At 50.2% G+C, this 22,162-nt stretch overlaps 3 protein-coding genes across 3 annotated transcripts; 2 read left to right on the top strand and 1 right to left on the bottom strand.

Annotated features, from left to right (window-relative positions):
* Window positions 1-953: 953 nt before the first annotated feature.
* On the top strand, window positions 954-1,805 carry LOC122391304. Its single transcript, XM_043385104.1, has one exon. It carries the CDS (start codon window positions 954-956, stop codon window positions 1,803-1,805), a length of 852 nt encoding a protein of 283 aa, XP_043241039.1.
* An 847-nt stretch (window positions 1,806-2,652) lies between these two features.
* Window positions 2,653-16,022, top strand: LOC122391295 (WD repeat-containing protein 81-like). Its single transcript, XM_043385093.1, has 16 exons — window positions 2,653-2,762; window positions 8,252-8,381; window positions 8,741-8,891; window positions 9,190-9,350; window positions 9,752-9,937; window positions 10,401-10,685; window positions 11,067-11,294; window positions 11,605-11,699; window positions 12,036-12,141; window positions 12,500-12,645; window positions 12,886-13,076; window positions 13,442-13,668; window positions 14,031-14,420; window positions 14,993-15,211; window positions 15,480-15,597; window positions 15,994-16,022. The coding sequence occupies exons 1-16, from the start codon at window positions 2,659-2,661 to the stop codon at window positions 16,020-16,022; spliced, it is 2,766 nt and encodes a 921-aa protein (XP_043241028.1). The 5' UTR covers window positions 2,653-2,658.
* A 1,089-nt stretch (window positions 16,023-17,111) lies between these two features.
* On the bottom strand, window positions 17,112-21,544 carry LOC122391288 (sugar transporter ERD6-like 6). The gene is made up of 7 exons (XM_043385084.1): window positions 21,529-21,544; window positions 21,122-21,315; window positions 20,530-20,711; window positions 20,117-20,261; window positions 19,585-19,764; window positions 18,857-18,979; window positions 17,112-18,437 (listed from the first exon to the last, which is right to left on the bottom strand). The coding sequence occupies exons 1-7, from the start codon at window positions 21,542-21,544 to the stop codon at window positions 17,688-17,690; spliced, it is 1,590 nt and encodes a 529-aa protein (XP_043241019.1). The 3' UTR covers window positions 17,112-17,687.
* Between the last annotated feature and the right edge of the window lie 618 nt (window positions 21,545-22,162).

The raw sequence follows: 22,162 nt of genomic DNA, 5'->3' as shown, positions 1-22,162 counted from the left end.
ATGAGCTGAGGAGGCTGACCAGGAGTCTTCGCAAGGATTATGAGAGGAAACTTGCTGCAGACCTAAAGCACAACCCAAAAGGATTCTGGAGGTACACCAACACCAGACTCCGGACCAGAAGCCATCTTGCAACCATGAAGGACAAAGACGGCTCTGTTGTCTCAGATAGCCAGAAGATTGCAAACATCTTGAACAGTTTCTTTGGCAGTGTCTTCACGGTTGAAGGACCTGGCACTACACCGACTCTAGACGGCAGCTTCAACGGTCCGTCACTGGAAGATGTCGATGTGTCTCCCCAGAAGGTTGAAGCAAAACTGGCTGCACTAAACCCACGAAGCTCCCCAGGGCCTGACAGTATCCGACCCAGTGTACTTCGTAACTCTGCGCGCGTCTTATCTCACCCCCTCAGTCTCCTCTTCAGGAAATCTCTGGACTCTGGATGTCTACCCGCAGAGTGGAAGACAGGGGAGATAACGCCCATCTTCAAAAAAGGAGATCGTCAGGAGCCAACAAGCTACAGACCCGTGAGTCTCACTGCAGTGCCGTGCAAAGTGCTTGAGTCACTGGTAAGGGACAGCCTACTTGCACACCTAACCTCAACTGGCCAGCTACATCAGGCTCAGCATGGGTTTCTCCCCAAAAGGTCATGCACCTCACAGCTCCTGGGGGTGATTGAGGACTGGACTGCTGCCATGGAAGAGGGAGTACCTGTTGATGTGGCGTACTTAGACTTCGCCAAGGCATTCGATTCGGTACCACACAAGCGACTCCTAGGCAAGTTGAGGTCTTATGGTGTGTCGGGTCGACTCCTGAACTGGATCCAGGCCTTCCTGTTTGAGCGCCTTCAAAGGGTGGTTGTTCGGGGATGCAAGTCAGCCTGGGCTCCAGTAACAAGCGGCATTCCGCAAGGCACCGTCCTCGGTCCTGCACTTTTCACAGTGTATGTGAACGACATGCCAGCACAGGTCACCAACACAGTGAAGATGTTCGCAGACGATACCAAGCTGTACTGCAAGATGACTGCCAACCACGATGGGCTGCAGGACGACATCGACGCTCTGGTCCGCTGGTCGGAGACATGGCTGCTCCCCTTCAATGGTGCGAAGTGCAAGACCATGCACCTAGGCTTCCACAACCGTGACCGCACGTACCACTTGAATGGAACTGCTGTCGCCACCTGCGAGGAGGAACGAGACCTAGGTATTATCATCGACAGGCAGCTAAGATTCCACAAGCAGACAGCCGCTGCCGTCGCCAAGGCTTCACAGATATTCGCAGTGATCCGTCGGTCGTTTGCGAACCTGGATGAGTTCACTTTGCCTCTTCTTTTCAAGGCCTTAGTCCGACCCTTCCTCGAGTTTGGGAACGCCATCTGGGGTCCATTCTCCAAAGAAGACCAGAAGAGACTGGAGAGGGTGCAGCGACGCGCGACCCGCCTGATCATGGACCTCAGAGACCTGCCGTACCCTGACAGGCTTCGCCGCCTCGGCCTCCCATCGCTGCACTACCGCCGTCGTCGTGGAGATATGGTGACCGTGTACCAGCTCTTCCACGGACTTCTGGATGTGCCGCTTGAGTCACTGCTGACGAGACACGAAGCGCAAAACACGCGAGGCCACCAGTGGAAGCTGAGGAAACCAAACGCCAAGCATCTTTCTCGCAGGAACGCGTTCAGCGTCAGAATCATCAACGATTGGAACGCCCTGCCAACAGACGTCGTCGCTGCTGAGTCGCTGTCGTCTTTCAAGGCGCGGCTGGACCGGCACTGGTCGAGCGTGATGTTCGACATCCCTACCCTGTACTAAGGACCATAGCCTCTCCGATTATGCCTTTCACTCGATACGAGCGGGACCCATAGGCCGAGTGGCCTTATAACCCGATGACCAACTAAGGTAAGGTAAGGTAAGGTAAGGGAAAACATGATGTTGAGGAAAAAATAATATGTTAAGCTTAGAGAGGAGGTCATTTTATCCAGATGCGGTGGTTTACTTCTTACAATTATTTTTGCTATTTGACGGCTGCGCATCATTGTCATCCGTCATTACATGGCCGTCGTCATAAACAAAAATAATTTCAAGAAGTAAACCACCGTATCTGGATGAAATCGCCTCCTCTTTCAACTTGTTATATTCTTTTTTCATCGAACTTATGTTTTCGATCAGTGTTGATCATTTTCAGATGCTGCAAATTGAAGTTCCAACTTCAGGCCACAAAAAAGGGTATACGTCAACATTGAACTACCATACAAACAACATCCATATTAAAGCTGGTTTATTCTTCTTGCACCAGGTGGCAGCACTTGTTTTCCAAAATCAGTGCTTGTATTTCCAAAATCGTGATTTCCTCGCTGAGGAGTGAAATTGGGTTCATCGTTGCCAAAAATAGCTGATAGCATTGAAAGCAACATCATTTTTGGCACATGGTTGCCAAAAATGACATGTGCTAAAAATGACAATGATTGACCAAACCTACCCCGACTGAACCGAGTCCAAAGAGCTTCGTAATGCCAAGCGGCAAGCACTTCTAAGCAGTTTTGTGTCATGTGAGGATGCAGAGTCTTAACCTATAACCTCATAACCTTATTAACCTTTCTTATTTCCACTTTTGTTGATAGGCCTGACCTTGAGCTGTCATCCCACCTGTTTGATTGCAGCCAAAATGACGATACTGAACTGTTTTGAAGAGCTGAACATTCCGTCATCGTACTGGTGTCAAACGGGAGATGAAGACTGTGTTCTTCTCACAACGAAAATCTGGAGAAGGTATGTTAATACCAGGCATCGGTAATGATTGATAGGATTGTGATTGCAGGATTGCAAAATCCTGATTGCATTCCTTTTTGGTGGATTGCACCTGGATTTGAAATCCATTCCAAAAAACAGGATTTGATTGTGGATTGCATCATACTTCCAATTTTTGCAATCCAATCCAGATTGTGTTTGATTAGTGCTTTGAAATGGTTTGTTGCGATTGAAAATTATGAGATCGGCTTCATCGGCTTAATGTACTTTGCTAACAAGGGCTTTACATCGAAACTTGAAATAATTTTAACGCTTTTAATTTAAACGCTCAAAATAATAAACGCTGATTAACTACATAGGAAGGGCAAAATTACGTATTTGAGGACGAGTTTTAAAAATATAAAACACTGGTTGGGTAGAGGTTTAAATGTGGGGGTGTTTGAGGCAAAAAATATTTCCCATAAAATACCTGTGCCTTAGATAGGAATTACTCGCAAGACTAGGTACTAGAAATGGGTGATTTGGGGATGGAGGCACGGCCCTATGCCCCCTCCCTCCCCCAGATCCACTACATAGTGCACTGTGATTTAACCCGCGCCCCACTGGGGGGGGGGGCTATTTATAGCCCCCCTCCCGTTTTTCTGCAATAACTTCCAAACCGCTTGACGTATCGACGCCAAACTTTCGGTACCTTCGGCTGCATCAATTTGACACCCTGTGTCAAAATTTGAACTTCGTAGCTACCATAGGTCGGCCGGAAATGACGTCAGAGTGACGTCATGTTCGGCCGATTTCGACGCAAAACATTGAACCACGGCAATCGCTCCCAAGGGCTCAGTTTTTAAGCTAGATCCAATTTCTTTGCATGAGAGGACTCAGAATAGACTGCGCTATCAAACTGCTATCTCGGATTTTCGAAATTTTGAAAATTTCGAAAATTTCGTATAATAAATTTCAAAATTTACATTTTTACATTTTTTTCAAAAAGTTTTTGACTTTTCGAAAAAACCGGAATATATGTGATAGAACGCGTTATTATGACTAACTCTAGCAAGTTTTAGCTAAATATCTTCAAAAATAGCCAAGTTATACGCCAGGGCCTCGGCTAAGGAATTTTGACTGGTGGGCCACTTGGGCAGCGACATGGACTGACCTTCGTAGCCATAGCCCCCCCCCCCCCCCAATATTCGATTTCTCCCCAGATTTCGGCCACTTTATTCTGCAAAAAACGCCATCAAACGCCAGGATGGCATTCAAAAAATGTATAAAAAAAAACGGGGCTCGACCCCCCCCCCGACTCTACAGAGAGAGAAAGAGAGGAGAGAGTAGGGACCCACAACCCTCTCAGTGGTGATACTCCCGCGGTGCACATAAAATCGCACAAGCACGGAATATATAGTCTACGACATATCGTAGTACATATCGACATATCAACATGTCGTAGACTATATATTCCGTGGCACAAGTATGCACACAATATTGACGCAGATTATAAAACGTTGGACGATAACTTACGGCCGTGAGTGGATCGCTCGCCGACTAGTCGGAGATTCAGAAGCGGTCGGACGGGATCGGGCGTTGTTGGGTGGATCGGGAGGAATTGTGAACAGCACGAGTGCAACTTTATATATAAAGTGGGTTGTAGCAGGAACCCCAAAAGGGGGTTGTAGCAGCAACCCCAACATCTCTGAAAATGATCATTAAGCCTATTGGTGTCGCATGGAAAATAATTGACTCAAAAGCCCAAGCGCACTGCGCAACCCTGATATTTTCTTTTAAAAAAAAACTAAGTTATGTACACGTTCACTTCTGGTGAACAGTGTCCCAAACTTCAGATTTCTCTTGGGTGTCTGAGTGGAAAATTCGAGCCGCCAAAATGTGAGAGTGGAAAATTATCCATTCTTCTTATTCTTGAGTGTCATCTTCAGCCCAAATGAGAAATTTTTGGAACGCTGACTGTGAACGGTTTGAAATTCGTCCAACTGGTCAGATGTGTGACTGCAAGCATCATACCGGTCGTAAAGACGCATAATATCGCTTGCAGACTTCAATCGGCTGGAAGTCGCCGACACTACCTCTAGTTTGACTCTGGCTTATATCGTGTCTATCGGCGAGCCGTCTGAGATCGCTCGCAGGCTTATCCCCGACCGTCTGAACTGGTCTGTTCTTTATTCGTAGTTTTTCTTGTAACCGACTGGTCTGCGGCAGATGCTTATGTGACTGCAACCACTCGATCGATCGGAAAGCTTGCAAGAACTCTCGCAGACCTCGATCGGCTGGAAGCCGCCGACACTATCTGTAATTGACAGAGGCAGACGTCTTTCGCGATTATTGCATAAAATTTAAAGCCTCGGTCACACTTCACCGGATTGGACCAACGGACGAGAAACGGACGAGAACTGTCAGCGTCCGGTGATGTCCGTTTGTTTCCGTTGGACGTCCGTTTGTCATCCGTTAACCCGCGCCCGGCTGGGGGTCCTGGATTTCCACGCCCTGCTGGGGGGGGGGGGGGTGTTTGAACACCCCCCCCCCCTTGTAACTCGGCTCCTGGGCCACGTAGCGATACGCGGAAGGCGGCGTTCGAAAGAGCGTCAAAAATAATGACGAAATCACTTCGGTCAATTTTTTGGTCAGGTCAAAGGTCAGGTCACCAGAGGTCATTGAAGGCAAAATTTCGCCGATTTCCAGGTCGAAAGGCGAAAATTTCCAAGAAGCCAACGCATAACTCGGGAACCAATAGAGCTACAGCGCCGCGGAAAAGCGCATTCGATAGCCCTATTAACGCCCTTTCTGAGTAATTCTCTCAGATTTGACCTAACGTCAACGGTTTTGCCTGCAGGGGGCAAAAACTGCAAAAATAACCGATTTTTTCGGAAACAGTTTTTCTGCAATAACTTTTGACCCAAGCCCTGTACGAGCTTACTTTTACCGGCATCGTGTTCCTCTCGTCAAGACGCATCGAATGAACTATAATTTGACCTTGAAAGATCAACTTGAAAATTTGACCTCAGGTCAAGGTCATGACCTGACCGGAAAGGGTCATGTTGCATATCAGTCGATCCGTATCGTCGAGCTGAACACATCTAAGGCGTTTTCATCGCTCTAGCATGCCTCTATCAAAAGTTATTTGCGAAAAACTGTTAGATACCATTCGTGACCTAAGATGACCTCAGGGCATAAACAAGGGTCACGGACACCATTTTCATGTTCAGTGTGTCTAAACCACTTGTAATTCGGTTTTTGGGAGTGTTTATAATGTCTTTCATCCAAAAGAGGCGCATTTCAATTTTCTCCCATTGACTTATAATGGGGAGGTCGCAAAATTGACCTGACCTTAGGTCATCGATATCAAAATTCTGAGATATACATTTTGTACATGCTATTGCTCTTAGCAATCGCTGAAAGTTTCAAAGCGATCGGTCACTCGGTGTAGCTATGTCAGACATTGAAACTTTTTATGAGGTGAGGTCACTTCAAGTGACCTGGTGACCTGACCTTGAATGACCTTGGTCTGAAATTTTCACAACATGTGTCAAATTGATGTATGATAAGGTGTACCAAAAACGGCGGCGCTCCGCGCCGCCGTTTTTGAGATATTCGCGAAAAACCATAAGGGGGGGTGTTCAAACACCCCCCCCCCCAGCAGGGCGCGGGTTAATATCCGTTCCATGTCCGGTGGTGTCCGGTTGAGCACACCGGACACCACCGGACATGGAACGGATATGAACGGATGAGAAACGGACGTCCAACGGAAACGAACGGACATCCCCCGGACATCACCGGACGCCGTCCGTTTCTCGTCCATTGGTCCAATCTGGTGAAGTGTGACCGAGGCTTAGTCCACTTAGTCCACTATAGTTCACTTTTTACCCCACGAGGATATTGCAAACAATAGGTTGAATTTTTTCACAAGAATATGTTTCACCGATGGGTACCTACTTTACAGCCTGAAAATGTACGATAAGATCTGCTAATTCAATTTGAAATGTGAAAAATGTGGAAACTTTGATTTTTCGGAAAATTACTGGTGGGCCAAATCTTTGAGGCTGGTGGGCCATTTCGGGTCACTGGTGGGCCACTTGGCCCACCAGTTAACATGTTAGCCGAGGCCCTGTTATACGCATTGTTGCAAAAAATTCACAAATATTAATTTTTCAAATCAATTTTTCACCACGTATTTGACATCGTACGCCAATATAAATAGCACCATCGTGTTCCTGAGCTCAAACTGCATCCAATAGACACCTTTTTTGTTGAAAAATTATAACTTCAAAATTTGACCTTTTTTGACCTAAAAGTGACCTGACCTAAGCTAAATTCGACTCAAAATGACCTCGAATGACACAGACGACATCAAATTCGAAATCTTTGGCCTAAATGGACCATAAAACATGTGTCACGTGACCGACGCATGATATAATATTTTCGTGACCTGTGATGACCTGACCTTGACCTGAAAATCAAAGTACAAGTTTGGTACCCTCAGGGTATCTAGAGCATCTGTTCACGAGTGTGTGAACAAAAAATGAGCCTGATCTGACTTTTAAGACGGCGGCCAGAGCCCAAAACGTGAACAAGCCAAAATGCTAATAATTTTTACTTTGACCTGACCTGTGACGTCATCGGTGACCTCGAGGTCAATGAAATTAGGTTTCGCTCGACAGTTTTTCCGGGGCTATCAGACGCCGTTTGAATTTTGACGATCGGCCCAGTAGTTTCGGAGTTAGGAGGGGGGGGGGCTATGAATAGCCCCCCCCCCCCAGTAGGGCGTGTTATACGCAGACCCCAGTGGGGCGCGGGTTAATGTTACCGCTTGAAAGGGCGTTGTTTCAAAAGTGCACGTGAACTGGTCATTTATTTGTTAAGTGAATTGAATTGAATTGAATTCAAGTGAATTTTATTATTAAGTGAATCGAACGTTCTGCTTTTTGGGGTCAGGTGGGGTGAGGCCCGGGCAAGAAGGGAAGATTGCTTGGGGGTTAGGGGCATCTGGGAGGAGTATGACTTATGAGTAAAGTGATTATGTGGAAGACTCGTGTGGAAAAGGCGTAGGCCGGCTTTGGTGATCCGGCGATTCTTAGTGTCAATTGTGATTACTGATCATGTTTGTTCATTAATACGAAATATAACTTATCGAACAGTTTTGGTGTCGAAGAGATCAAAGGACGATAAATCTAATCAAATTCCTACATGCACATAATAATACAACAGGATTGCAAAAAAGGATTGCGGATTTGATCACAATCCAAGTGAAAAAGGGGATTGCGGGTAGGAATGCAATCCACTTCGGCACTAGGAATGTGGATTGAGAATGCAATCCTTTCGAAAAGGATTTTACCGATGCCTGTTAAATACGGAGCTATATACACTTGGATGTCATTGCTACTCTCACTTGGCAAGCTGTCATGCCATTGCTCTGTTATCAACCAGGTGTTTGCTTTCTGTAGGTATTTATAACTTACATTTTAACTCTTTGGAACCAAGTATAAGCTGAATCTCCACTTCTCCAGGGAGCTGAGAGCCAAACACGCTCTGCCGTCGTGGTTCCCGCTGCACAAGGAGCTCTCGTCTGATGAGGTCCAGTATGCAGTCCGGGAACACTGTCCGCCGGACACCAGCTGGACCCTGCTCAACCTCTGGGTGTGTTTTGGGCTGCTCAGATTCAGCCAATATCTTATAGCTGAGGCGTGCTGTTAGCCATGCAGTTACGATGGATTACCCATGTCCTACTGTCTGTGAATGTCACTAAACATTGTTTGGCCAAACTACAACTATTTACTTTTTTATCTAGCATTTTATTTTCATCAGGATGACCTTCAGAATTATGATCCTTGAGCTTATATAATACAATTGATTGGGAAAGCTCTATTTCCACACTAATTGTACGTAAGTTCTCAGTACGCTATGGGCTTCTGCCTACCAAGTTCCTACTGCTCAGATGCCATTTCTGTGCAGTACTTCTGTCCGAAGTTGATCATGTCTCTGACTCTTATCACCAGAGTATCCCAAAGCCCGGGGAACACCTGGTCTGTCTTCCGGAGCCCTCATCGGACGGCACTGAGGCGGCCGGGACATACGCGGTGCTCCTGCGGCAGGTGGCGCGTGATAACTTCTGCAACAGCTGGCGTCGGGTGGCCACTAAATATCCTGGTACGAGGAGGAGGAGAGAGCTGTTGAAAAAGGGACAAGAAAGTCACCATTCTGTGAAAAAGGGACAAGAAAGTCACCATTCTGTCCGTCTCAATTCTCAGGTTCACTTTGTCTATGTAGACTCTTAGGTCTTATGCTTCAGTTTGTGAAACTGGACTCGCTTTTGCACTTCATGTCCACCATCCATATTGGTGAATATTAATAGATACCCCAATACACTGGATTATGATTTGGATTTTACCTTCTCATGCGAATCCTCATCTCTCTTCCTTTCTAATTTCTTTCCCTCTGCCAACAGATGTGTACCCGGAGGAGGCGGAACGGCGTCCGCCAGTTGCCATGGTAACGGCGGATGCCGCTCTCCGTGAGCTGCTCAGAAGGGTGTTCGGGCTGCGACCGGCGCCAGTGGGAGGGAATGGCGGCCTGCACAGTCCGACCGCAGAGCAAGGAGACGATCAGGTAGGTAGGGACCAGCAGGATAGAATGGGTTGCACTCTGATGTGATATTGGCGCATTGAGCTGGACCGTGAAATGCGTGATAAATGAAGTACCTAATGAGCTAATTCATCGTCTGTTTGAATTGTAAATTTCATGTGATTGTGACAGCTTCTTGAAACCGGAATGAGTCATCGGTACATTTGACGGTATTACGAGCTTTTTAGAGCTCAACAATCATGAAATCAAAAGTTAGGTATAGTCGCTACATGTTATCGATTTTATCATTTTCATTACCAGTTACATTTATTGTCTCTTGAAGTGAATCAGACGTTTAACTCTTCTATCGCACATCGAATCGAACGCCTCTGATTCCACCGGCCCTCACCCCTACCTCCCACCTCACCTGCCGCACCTTCCGACAGCGGCCGGTAGGTGGCGGTGGCGTTAGCCGGCAGCCGGTTATAGATGTCGCTGCGGACGGCCTGCAGCCGGCGCTGGCGGTTCTGGAGCTGCGCCGTTCGTTCGTGGTTGTCTCTGACCGGTCTGAGTTTACACTGAGGCACCTGGCCGACTTCAGTCCCGGCCAGCTGACCGAGAATAGCCGAAAGGTACGGGGTCACGCCGTAGAAATGAGGGTCACGGATAAGATATTTTTTCGTTGCCAGAATTTTCAATTTTCTGTTCTGAGGCCAGTTTTACCAACAGAAAAATAGCCGCCTGCCAGATTTTTTGCCTTTCTTGCCTTTTTTGAGCGTGAACGAGATGGTCACGCAAGCGGATAGGGCTTCACCGTTTACGCTCCGTATGTGAAGCGGTCTTTAGGCAAAGAATTCCGGCAGGCGGGTATTTTTTTTTTTTTGTCTCTGACCCGTTTTTCTGCTGGTATATTGATTCAGCTGCCTGCTTTGTCGAATTGTATCATGTTTTTCTTGTTGCTATTGTCATTTTTGTTTTGTACTTGTTCTCTTGTCCCTTGTTTCACACAAGCTCTTAGATTATTTGTTCCATACTGCTCAGTGGGGTGTTATGTTTGTCAAATGCCTGTTTTCACACATGTTTGTACTCCCGCAGGCGGTGTTTGTGGGGTACCAGCTGCTGCGTGCCCTGGCGGAGCTCCGACGGCGCGGGGTGCCGGCCGGGGACCTGCGGCTCTCCGATGTCTGGGTCGATTCGACCCTGTGGCTGCGAGTGAGACCCCGACTGGCCGGCGCCCTGTGCTCCCTCCCGGCGGCCGAGAGGGCGGCGGAGCAGGAGGGCAGAGTGGCGGAGCAGGCCGAGAGAGGGACGGAGAGAGACTGGGAATGGTGTGACGGCGAGAAGATGGAGTCGGAAGAGAATCTCAGCTTCCTTACTCAGGTGGGTCTCAGCTTATTTCTTTTGACTATGTTGCAACCATATTGGGCTAGCTGGTAAAGCTCAAGTTTTCTTAGAGTGATTGGGTATCATACCGCTAGGCGGTGGCATTGATATGATAACTGCGTACTGGTCAGGGAATCATAACTGGGCATTTCAATCTAGCTCCTGATTCTGTTGATGCTTTTGTAAGTTGTAAGCACATGCTCTCTGGAATGTCATTATTCACCTTCGCACTCAATGGTTGGCGGATTTATGGTCGTTCATGTTTTGTTTGATATTTTGATAACTTACGGTGGCTACTGGCTTGACGTCTCCAGAATGCTGCTTCTTACAGCATTTTATCGATAGTGAACTGACGACTGCCGTTTCTCCCCTCGCCAGGCGTGGTCGTGCCGGCGGCTCTCAAACCTGGGCTACCTGTTGGCGCTGAACCGTCTGTCTGGCCGCCGGTTTGAGGACCCCGCCTACCACCCGGTGGTGCCGTGGGTCAGTGACCTGACCGGCCGCCGCGGCGGCTGGCGGGACCTCAGCCGCAGCAAATACCGCCTCAATAAGGGCGACGAGCAGCTGGATCTGCAGTACAAGGCCGGCGCCTCGGCCGACGATCAGGTCAGGAGAGGGGAGGGGAGTGGGGGTCGGAGAGAAGGTCGTGAAGCGATTGGGTGGTAGGCTTGATAACCTCGTAGCTAGTTTGACAGCATAAGTCTTTTCCGTTGCTTTTTGAGTTAAAGTGTTAACCGGTTATAGGATTAAATATGTTTTGTGTCCATGTCTAATGTATGTTCTCCTATAGCGAATTTCTGGAGGTGCTGAATAGTTGAATACTGCACGTTGTTTTCATTTACGGAACTCCTATCGCAGTCTTCTTGCGGTCGAACTCCGCGGGGATGCATAATCCAGCGTGTCGTCTGTCCTACAGGTGGCGCACCACATATCGGATATGCTGTCCGAGATCACCTACTACGTGTATATGGCCCGCAGAACGCCCCAGTCGGTACTCTGTAAACACGTGCGGTGAGTGTAGACGTTATCAACGCCAGTCTACACGTGTAGACGGCGGTATGTAGACAGATGTATAGCTCTCTGAGATCACCTACTACGTGTATATGGCGCGGAGAACGCCACAGTCCGTACTCTGTAAACACGTGCGGTGAGACTCGCACGGCGGTTCCTACCTTACCTATACAGACAGATGAAACCACCAGGCTATACGAGCTTATATCGAATAGTTACTATACGAAGGTAACTCTAAAAATACTGGACGTGTTTGGGTATTTTCCATAGCGGTTAGGCAATTTGATTTGTGTTGACATGTGTTTTTTCGCATCACGGTCTAAATATTCCCCACAGTGCGCAGTGGGTGCCGGGCGAGTACCCGACCTCGCTGGTGCGACTGCAGGCCTGGACCCCGGACGAGTGCATACCGCAGTTCTACACCGACCCAGAGATCGTCAAGGTTCGTAGCAGTTGGTTAGTGGTGTTTTTAAGTAGGGAGTGGAAAACGTGACAGAAGTGACGTTTTATTAAGCTGGTTAATGCGTTATGGCTGTAAAATTGCTTCTTGTAATGTTGGTAATGCTGGTTGCCACGATTCATTCGCTCTGACATATCATAATTCAGAATGTAGTTTGAAGAATCCTGTTCCTTGAAACCAACTGATCAATGGCTGCTTTGCTTCAGGTCATTCTGATTGCATACAGTAGAAGTTAGTGACTTGTGTGCTTTCCCCCCTCGAAATATACGCCTAAGGCGGACGGCTGCAGCGCATCCCTGTATTTGAACCCGCGCTGCTGACCCCTCCCCTCCCCCACCAGTCGATCCATCCGGACATGGCCGACCTCGAGCTGCCCGAATGGGCTGACTCGCCGGCTAGTTTCATCGCCGGCCACCGGGCGGCGCTGGAGTCGGACCACGTCTCCGCCCAGCTTCATCACTGGATCGACCTCACCTTCGGCTACAAGTGAGGGACCGGTGGCGAAGGAGCTTCTTCGTCCTCTATGTCATGGATAATATAATGGGATCGGGGTTATGGGTTCGTGAATAATTTCAATAATTGCGACTTTTATTAGGGCGATTTTTATGGCTATGGATCCGCTATGCATGATGATAATTTTGTGCTCTTGAAGACCTTTTTAGTAGAGTTGCAGGCTCACTGTTTAAATCCCAGCTGTAGAAAATCTCACCATCTCTCTTTCACCAGACTGACGGGCATGGCCGCAGTACGAGCGAAGAACGTGTGTCGCCACCTGGCCGAGAGCAGTGACACCTTGCGGCGCCAGGGTGTACTGCAGCTGTTCGCCGTGCCGCACCCGCCTAGGCAGATGGCGCTGCCTCTGTTCAGCCGCCTGCCGCCCGCTGAGGACGAATTCAATTCGCCCGGCTGTGATCCAGGTCAGACGTGATGCATGAAGTTTGAAGATTTTAATTAGCTGTTGTGTCTGTGTTTGGCTTCTGTCTGCTTGTTTGTGTTTTCATAGACTCGGCAAGGAAACACTTGATTTTCATCGTGATGGCTCATTGGTTGATATTAGTGTAATATAGCTGGACATTATGAAGTACACATGACATGGGCTAACTTTTTCCACATTCGCCATTCGAAACTACATATTTTCACATCGGAAGACACAACACAGATACACAACAAACTGATTAGACGCTCAACTGTTAACAAGCCGACGCTTAGTCTACTGTCATGACTATTGACTAGCGACGGTGTTATATCTCCAACTCAACATCATCCCCTCCCCTCCGCACAGAAGCATCTCGCGCTGCCGTTTCGGACAACGACCGTGACTCTGCCGACCCAGAGGAGGCCTCCTTCGTCCACGTGCCGACCTCATCAGTGATCCGTCTACCCGCGGGCTATCAGCCGGCGGCGGCTCTGCACAGACTGGAGGCTCTGGGGGCGTTCGTAGGGGCGGTGAGAGGCCGACTGGTCACCGAGAGGAGGGAGAGCGGAGGAGCGGTAGAGGAGGCGCTGGAGGTGAGAGTGGGGAGAGAGAGAGAAAGAGAGAGGGAGAGAGAGAGGGAGAGAGAGAGAGAGAGAGAGAGAGAGAGAGGGTGAGGGTGAGGGTGAGGGTGAGGGTGAGGGTGAGGGTGAAGAGAGTGAAAGCAGAGTAGTGGAGCGCCCGGTAGAGGGAGTGCAAAAGTTGAGAGAGCAGGATAGAGAGAAAGGAGAGAGGTGGCAGAAATCTTATGCTGCCCTGGCTGTTACCCTGTGTTCCCTGCTCTCGTTAGCCTGTGCTGCTTTTCTCATCACCCTGTCCTCCCTCCTCGCCCGATACCTTTTGCTCCCTCTTTTCGTCACCCTGCTCTGATCCCTCTCCCCGTTTTTACCGTTCCCAGGCCCGCCGCCACCGTGACATCTACGCCTGGCTGTGTCTGATGGCCGAGCTATGTTCCCCGGCCGCCTTCCGAAGTCTGTCCGACTCGGCGCCTTTGGAGTCGCGCCTACAGGCGGCGCGGCAGGCGCTCGCCAGTCCGGCGGTGCCGGCGTGTCTGAGCGGCCTGCTGCCTCTGGTGACCGCCGCCGCCGCCGCCGCCGCCGCCGCCCGGCCGCCTCCCACGGTTGCCGCCCTGCTGACGCCGTCCCTGTCGCCGCTGCCGCTGCCGCCGCACGTCGAGGCGCTGTACGCGGCGCTGGCAGAGTTTGGGAGCTGTGCAGAGCGGCAGAGGGAGGTCGAGGAGGAGGTGGGAGCGACCGGGACAGAGGCAGCGGCTGCTGCAGAGCTGTGGGTGAGTCATACTGGGACGGATTGGGATAGGGAGAGAGCGGCTGGCTGAAAGGAGTTTCAGGGTTTTGCTGTAAGGCTGAGGACTGAAAGTGATTGAAAAATATGTTTTTTAAATATACCTATATATTTTATATTTCACCCTTCACCCTATATATTTTTTTTGCTGGACTAGTTCTTCCAGTATTTTATCCTTAATCGAGTACCTAATCATTTGTGTTACCTCCCCAGTTCATCATCGTTAGCTCCGCGACTGTTTGATACTAACATTGAGATGTGAGAGCTTCTTGATGTGAGAGGTTAGCGAATTCCATCCATTTACGAAGAGTTATAAAGAAATGGAACTCGCTAAGCTCTCACATCAAGAAGGCAAAAACATGCAATCAATTTAAATTAAGGTATGACAAACATCGAGCAGACCGACAAGATTGACCCAAGTGAAATCAGACTGACGCAGAACATATTGTGATTTAAAAAAAGAAGTGGGCTACAACATATAATTCGACGTCTTCTTCTACATAGAGCCTAAGCAGCCCTATCTGGATTCTAACGCCTAGTTGCCTCTGTAACCACCAGGTGCGTCGGTTCAGCGCTCGGCTCGGACCTCTGCTGTCCCAGCTCAGCGACGCCGAGATGCAGCTACTGGTACCGCCCGTCACCCGGCTGCTGACGGCACGTGCCACCAGTGTGCTGGCCGCCTGGCACGTGTTCAGCGTGGTGGCGGCGCGGCTGGGACCGGCCGCGGCCCGGGAGGTGTTCCTGCAGCCGCTGCTGAGGATGTACCGACGCGACGCGGTGAGAGCGGGCAGAGGGAGGGAGGGAGGGAAGGGATAGGGAATGGAGCGGACATGGACGTCTCAATATCAGCTAGCTCTTCTTGTGGCCTCGAAGTATAATTACCGCTGCTGATGTTATGTTAGTATTTATCTAGATGCTGATTGTCATAGCAATGCGGCGTTCACTCTATCAATTCCTTACTGACTATGCGCTTTCCTGTGGGACATGTTTTTAGAGCATGGTCTGTCCTTTTGGCCAACACCTTCTTTCTCTTTCTTTGCTCCAGATGACGTGCAAGTCGATGAAGCTGTTCCACCGCAGTTTCCTGCTCCATCTGGCCGTGAGACTCGGACACGACGCCTTCATCGCGCACTTTATCGCGCCCCTGATAGAGGCGGCCGGCGGTGACCGTGACCTCTCTGCGCCCGCGCTAGAGGCTAACAATGCGACCAGGTCTGGAACGTTGTTTATCGTTAAAAAATGTATTATTAACAACTTAACATTTACTTTGCGATATTAGGAAAAGTAATAAGAGCTGTTTCAATTCATTAAAATGCTATTTTAAAGTTAACTCAAGTTCAATTTAATGTTTCATATGCTTACGTTCATCCTATGGTTTATTCTTCGCACTCTCTTTTTGCTATCTTTCTCCCTCTCCCTTTCCCTCTCCCCTCCCTCTCACTCCCTCTCCCCCTCCCTCTCTCTCCCTCTCTCTCTCTCTCTCTCTCTCTCTCTCTCTCTCTCTCTCTCTCTCTCTCTCTCTCTCTCTCGGTCTCACTGTCTGATATGTTGTCCGGCAGGATGTCGTCCTCTGACCACCCGGCTGTGACGGGTGCCACTGCCGGGGATCAGACCGGGGCCGCTGATACGTCCGACTCCGATACTGGTGAGTACCCGATCTCTGTGACATTTACACCCACTGACATATTGTACTCGGACACGCAATCCTGCTCCAACATGTACCCTGACATATATTCCGAAATATGTTCCGAAATACACTCGAACACGCTCTGAGACATACTCCGATATATGTACACTCCGAAACATGCCCCGAGCCCGACAAACAGTCCCACTCTGAAGTTCGAAACATAGTACTCCGACGCATGCTCTGGCCCTACATACTCTGACGAATATTTCGACACACACTCCCACTCCGTCATATACTTAAAACATAATTACACCTTACTTACCTTACTTCACGCTCCGACACATATTCGGCCATACACTTTACAGTTAATACATACTCACAATCGGTCACCGCAATTAATGCATTCACTCTCTGACACACAGTCCGATTTAGACCCACACATGTTTTCAGTGCACACTGTATAGTAAACAGGACAACCTACCTCTGAATCAACAGAACATCCAGTTCTCCGTAGTTTCTGCTTTCTAGCATCATAAGCGAAAGCTCGCCCATGGAGGATGGAACCCAGACCGTTTACCTGCCGCTAGTTCACTGAGCTTTTCAGGTCCACTGACCAAATTACAACAACACTACCAACAACATAGAATAGCGAAACGATTTATGATACCTTTGCGGATATTATTTTCGTCAACAAAAGCCCACCCACACCGTCGGACAGTTATAGTATCGCTATAATGTGCTACTGTAAGTGTAAGTCTCTAGATCCAGACGGGTGGGCAGACCGGGCGGAGAGCTCCTGGCGCCGACCGGACTCGCCGCCGACCGGTGACGTCATCGGTATTGATTTATGACGTCATATGTTGGGTCTCCGCCTGCTTGGAGGCGTTATACTTGGTCTCGCGAGCAGCCGACGAATGTTGGGTAGTGGGCGGTACGGAACTACTGAATGTAGAGTGTGGTGTTTGGACTGGGGTACTGAATCTCTAAAGACCAGTTTGTGTCTATGTAGTGATCCCCTTCATCTATTTGAGTCCGAAGTAATACTAGGACTGAGTTTACATGCATTGCTATATTTAAACATGACTCGACACTCTCAGTAACAAAATCCAAGGTGACTGGGCATTTCTATGGTAACATAGTTCAGCATCTTACTGTTAAGGCGTTGGATCTCTTCCATCCTTATCGGAAAACATACAACAGGCCAATCAGTTCGTTACGTTACTGACGTAGCATAACTAGTTCGTTTGCTCCACTCACTCTGCCTGGTTTCTTTCTTGGTCCAGAATTCACGACACTTGTCTGGCCTCTGGTTTTCCTAGAACGGTGGTCCTTCCTTCGACTCTCCATTGTTCCCTGCCTTTTACACAGTCGGTTGGGGCGGAGGCCATCCTAAGTTGGTCCCTTGCCAGCTCAGCTGGCTTGTGTTGTTGATTACAATGCGTGCCTGTCCGACTCCAAGCTATGCACTTTGTCTGCTGGTTTCGCTCATCCAGCCGGTCGTTATCTACATTAGGAAGTTGATCGTCGGTCACACCCGTATTTTGCATCCCGTTTTGTAAGCCATCCTTGCTTTCTTATCAGTGCGGATGTTATGCCACTTCATTTTCATCTTCCTCTGCTCCGGCTTTAATCCTTCCTTCCCTTTCCATCTCTCTCTGTTCCGTCTTCTTCCCTCCTCATTTCTCTCCCTCCGAATCGGCCGGTGCCAACGATATTGTCTGTTTCTCCCCCTCGGTCTCGGATACTGGCGCGGGCTGCCCTCTCACCGTCTGCAGGTTCTGCTTTGGCCTCCAGTCCTGGCTCCGTCGCCGCAGCCGTTGACACCTCCCTTTCCTCCGTGCTCAGCGCTGGTACCTCATTTTCTGTCTCCGCCGCCTCCCCTGCTTTCGCCGCCACCGCCGTCTCCTCCGCCTCCATCGCCGCCGCATCGCCCGCTGTCTCCGCCACTTTCGCTTCCCCAGCTTCCCCCACCACTGCCTTCCCTTCTTCCGCCGCCACTGCTGCTCCGTTCGCTTCCACCGCCGCGGTTTTCTTCTTACTGCTGAAGTGCCTCATTTGCACCTGCTCCAAACTCAGCCCTCGAGTCTCGGGCAGCAGAAAAGCGGCATAGAGCATCAGCAGTACATTGACCCCGGCCAGGGCGGCAAACAGGCCGTGCGAGCCGAGCGCCGACCTCAGGAGCGGGAAGATGTTGAGGAAGGTGAGGGACATGCCGCCCAGGTAGAGTGAGAGCACGTTGCCGAAGAGAGGGCGGATGGAGAGAGGAAGGAGTTCGCCACAGATGACGTGGGAGATTGGCGATACTCCGCCGGAGCTGGCTGCGTTCGCCAGGACGACCCCGAGCAGTACCAGCCAGCTGTACTCGGAGAGAGAGTCCTGGGAAAAGAGAGAGGCGTGAGCTGGGACTGCTGGGACTTGGGGGGAGATAGAGAGAGAGAGAGAGAGAGAGAGAGAGAGAGAGAGAGAGAGAGAGAGAGAGAGAGAGAGGGAGAGGGAGAGGGAGAGGGAGAGGGAGAGGGAGAGGGAGAGGGAGAGGGAGAGGGAGGGAGAGAGAGAGAGAGAGAGAGAGAGAGAGAGAGAGAGAGAGAGAGAGAGAGAGAGAGAGAGAGAGAGAGAGAGAGAGAGGCGGATGTGTGGGCCCAATCTTATAAATGCCGTAGAATGGATTCGGTAGCACTGGCTGTAGGTATATTTGAAACGTCCTTGGCATGCATTCAACATTATGATAGTTACATGACCATCCATAAGTCGTTATGAGACGTCTACGGGTAAGTATATCTGAAATCTCAACCCACCTCAAAGTAGTAGAACGCTGCCACGATTAGCATTCCGGTGCAGGCGAGGGCTCCAGCAGTCATCAGAACGATGCGCCTACCCCACCAGCGCAGTAGGGTCGCCGAACATATGAGCCCGCAGACCTGGGGCAATGGGTGGGGCGGTGAGACGAATGAACGAGATCATACGTGCGTGTTATACGGCGTCTATCGGATCAAAGAGTTAAGGACAGGAAGGGAATGTTGCTAAAAAATATCGGACCTCAAGGCCGGGGTAGGTAAAGGTTCGCCATATTGGTATCGGTGGTATAATACGACTTTGAACTAAAGCATGGACGAACATGAGGGCTCGAATTAGAAAAAGGCTGCAACTACACTATCGGTAAATTACCAGCGAACCAAGCATCGGAGCCGTAGGTTATGATCAGTCTGAAACACTTCGACTAGATCGGCGTGGCATGATGGGTTAAGCTGTGTTTTGGAGCTATCCGGCCCAGTCTACCTGCAGGCGCCGCGCATATTGAGCTATCCGGCACAGCCTACTTTCAGGCGCCGCCTGTATTGGGGCTATCCGGCACAGTCTACCTTCAGGCGCCGCGCGTATTAGGGCTATCCGGCACAGTCTACCTCTGGCGCCGCCTGTATTAGAGCTATCCGGCACAGTCTATCTGCAGGCGCCGCCGCGCCGGTCCTGCCATCTAGCGGCCGTTACTCCAACTAACCACCGGCCGGCGCCGGGCATAGTTTACCTGCAGTGCGGCTAACAACTGGGAGCACTGGGCGGCAGAGAGCGAGGCCACGACCGACTGAAAGATGCCGGGCGCGTACTGAGCGAGCACCAGTCCGCCGCAGAAGACGTCGAAGACGTACTGCATCAGCAGCAGCAGGCAGGGCCGCGCCACCGACCAGTCGGTGAAGAGTAGCTTGGCCTGGTGGCGCGGGAAGGCAAGTAACACAGTGATTAGGGATATAGCAATCCAAATTCTTCGGAGCATCATTTCCGTAAGTTCATAGAAAGAGAGGACCTGTTGAATGTGATGAGTTTTCTACGAACTATGAACACCGGACACCAGTTGCATAAGTTGCGTTTCGCAAAAAAATTGATTAACTCGTGATTTTTTTTTACTTTTGTTTTGTATCACTCCCATTCCCTTGTTTATATATTTATATCAAAATGGATATATTCTTATCATAACTTCCTAGCTCTTTGCCCATGGCCCACTTTTCTCAGAGATATGCAATTCACTGCCACTGCGCAGCGTGCATAAATATGAAGCGTACCTGCCGGAGAATATTGAGATTCTTGCCGCCTTTGAGGGAGAGCCGGATATCCCTAAGCTCAGACGATATGTCCGCTTGTGGTCCACGGTAGAAAGCGATGGATTTCCGGGCCTGCTCCTCGGCAGCGCCGTGATGCAAGAGCCATCTGTCGGCAGTTCGCGGTACTAAGGTCAATTCGTGTGTGACTTATCCCTTTGTAGCTTTCTTTGCACAGTGCGAAATGCAACTTATGTTCGAAAATGGATAACCCGCATCTGTATTTGGAAAAAGCATGTTTGGTAACACACGTTTGTTACGACAAGTAGATTATGTGGCATGTGCCAATATCCATTCCAACTTATTTGCATACGCAAGAACGTCCACTGGCATGCTTTACGACGATTCTACTCGGCAATGTTATGGCTCTCGCCTACCTTGGCGAGTTTGGCAGCAGAGTCGCTCCAAAGAAGTGCAGAACAGAGGGCACACAGCCGCAGAGTAGTGCCGCGTATCGCCACGGGATGGCAGCACTGAGCGAGAAGCAGGCCAACAGGGCCACACCGACCGCGGTGGTCGGCAGATAGCAGAGTGTGGCCCTACGGTGCACTGAGCTCACCTGGCCGAGCGGGCAAATGACGTCACTGGATCGCGTAACGAAATCACTGCCGTCGCTGAGCTGCTAAACGGGGTAGGGCGTACGGACTACCGTAAAAACACCCATTCACGAAAATAAATCAGTTCAAAAAAGGCCAACTAAATTAACGGCTTGGCTATGTGGTACATACCTGGACCTCTGTCTCGGCTGCACCCCCACACACGTGCAATGTGATTATTCGTTAGTACTTAGTGCTGCGCTAAATTAACGATAAGTGCTGCTAAAAATCAGTTTGTATCACTTTCCATAAGCAAGCTCATGGAAATAAATTGCATTCACACCTTACATACACCACCAGCTGCGTCACTATGTAGTTACTTTGTTGGCAGCAGACACTAGGTACATACCCCTCCCCCTGTCTCTGTGCCTACCTCGGCGATGTATAGCCGTCCTCCGAACGCGTTGAGGCCTACAAATACCCCAAGCAGGATCGATCCGGCTACCATCGTGGTCATGCCGCTGGTTAGGGTCATCAGAGGCCAGGCCAGCAGGTTGATGGGCGTGCCGAGCTGGATGACCCGCAGCACGCCCAGGCGGTCGGTCAGCTGGGCGGAGAGCAGGCAGCCTGGCGAGAAATCGGGTGCTGTCAGGTTATCTGAAGAGATAGGATGAAGTTGAGCTAGTAGATGGGACTGGGGACTGGGGAGTTGATGGCGCACAAGCATTGGCATTATCCATTCGCTCCTAGTAATATTGCCAGCCCGAGAATCACTTTTTGTTCCCTTGCTATCACACAAACTTATACCTTCCCCTAGAATCTAGACACTTTTCCACTAGCCTATGACTAATCTCATACACTATGACGCTCTGTCCCCCCCCCCCACCCCCACTAACCTAGGACGCGGCCGGCCTGCGCAATGGAAGCCACCAGAGTGGCTTCAGGTAGACTGAGGCGCGCTGTCTCTGACTGAGACTCTGCGATCAGCAGTCCGTTGAAGCTGATGAAGGTGCCGTAAATCCAGTGGGTATGCGACATCACGAGTGCCGCAGCCAGCTGAGGGATGGGGTGGGGTTAGACTGCAGTGGGACGGTCGGCTGAGGGATGGGGTGGTGGGGTTAGACTGCAGTGGGACGGTCGGCTGAGGGATGGGGTGGTGTTAGACCGCAGTTGGACGGTCGGCTGAGGGATGGGGGTGGGGTTAGACCGCAGTGGGACGGTCGGCTGAGGGATGGGGTGGTGGGGTTAGACTGCAGTGGGACGGTCGGCTGAGGGATGGGGTGGTGTTAGACCGCAGTGGGACGGTCGGCTGAGGGATGGGGTCCGGGGTTAGACCGCAGTGGGACGGTCGGCTGAGGGATGGGGTGGGGTTAGACCGCAGTGGGACGGTCGGCTGAGGGATGGGGTGGTGTTAGACCGCAGTGGGACGGTCGGCTGAGGGATGGAGGTGATGGGGGTTAGACTGCAGTGGGAC

The sequence above is a fragment of the Amphibalanus amphitrite genome, unplaced genomic scaffold (assembly GCF_019059575.1).
Source record: "Amphibalanus amphitrite isolate SeventyFive unplaced genomic scaffold, NRLGWU_Aamphi_draft 000022F_arrow, whole genome shotgun sequence".
NCBI classification, from domain to species: domain Eukaryota; kingdom Metazoa; phylum Arthropoda; class Thecostraca; order Balanomorpha; family Balanidae; genus Amphibalanus; species Amphibalanus amphitrite.
The sequence above is the reverse complement of the archived record's forward strand: the minus strand, read 5'-3'. Positions and strand labels throughout refer to the sequence as shown.

Coding starts and splice junctions, on each gene's coding strand:
- LOC122391288 (XM_043385084.1), bottom strand. Junction 20,262..20,529: donor CTGCTGCCAAACTCGCCAAG/GTAGGCGAGAGC, acceptor AACTGCCGACAG/ATGGCTCTTGCATCACGGCG. Junction 18,438..18,856: donor CAGCGTTCTACTACTTTGAG/GTGGGTTGAGAT, acceptor CTCTTTTCCCAG/GACTCTCTCTCCGAGTACAG.
- LOC122391304 (XM_043385104.1), top strand. CDS start 954: ATGCCAGCACAGGTCACCAACACAGTGAAGATGTTCGCAGACGATACC.
- LOC122391295 (XM_043385093.1), top strand. CDS start 2,659: ATGACGATACTGAACTGTTTTGAAGAGCTGAACATTCCGTCATCGTAC. Junction 12,142..12,499: donor CCGACCCAGAGATCGTCAAG/GTTCGTAGCAGT, acceptor CTCCCCCACCAG/TCGATCCATCCGGACATGGC. Junction 13,077..13,441: donor TTCGCCCGGCTGTGATCCAG/GTCAGACGTGAT, acceptor CCCTCCGCACAG/AAGCATCTCGCGCTGCCGTT.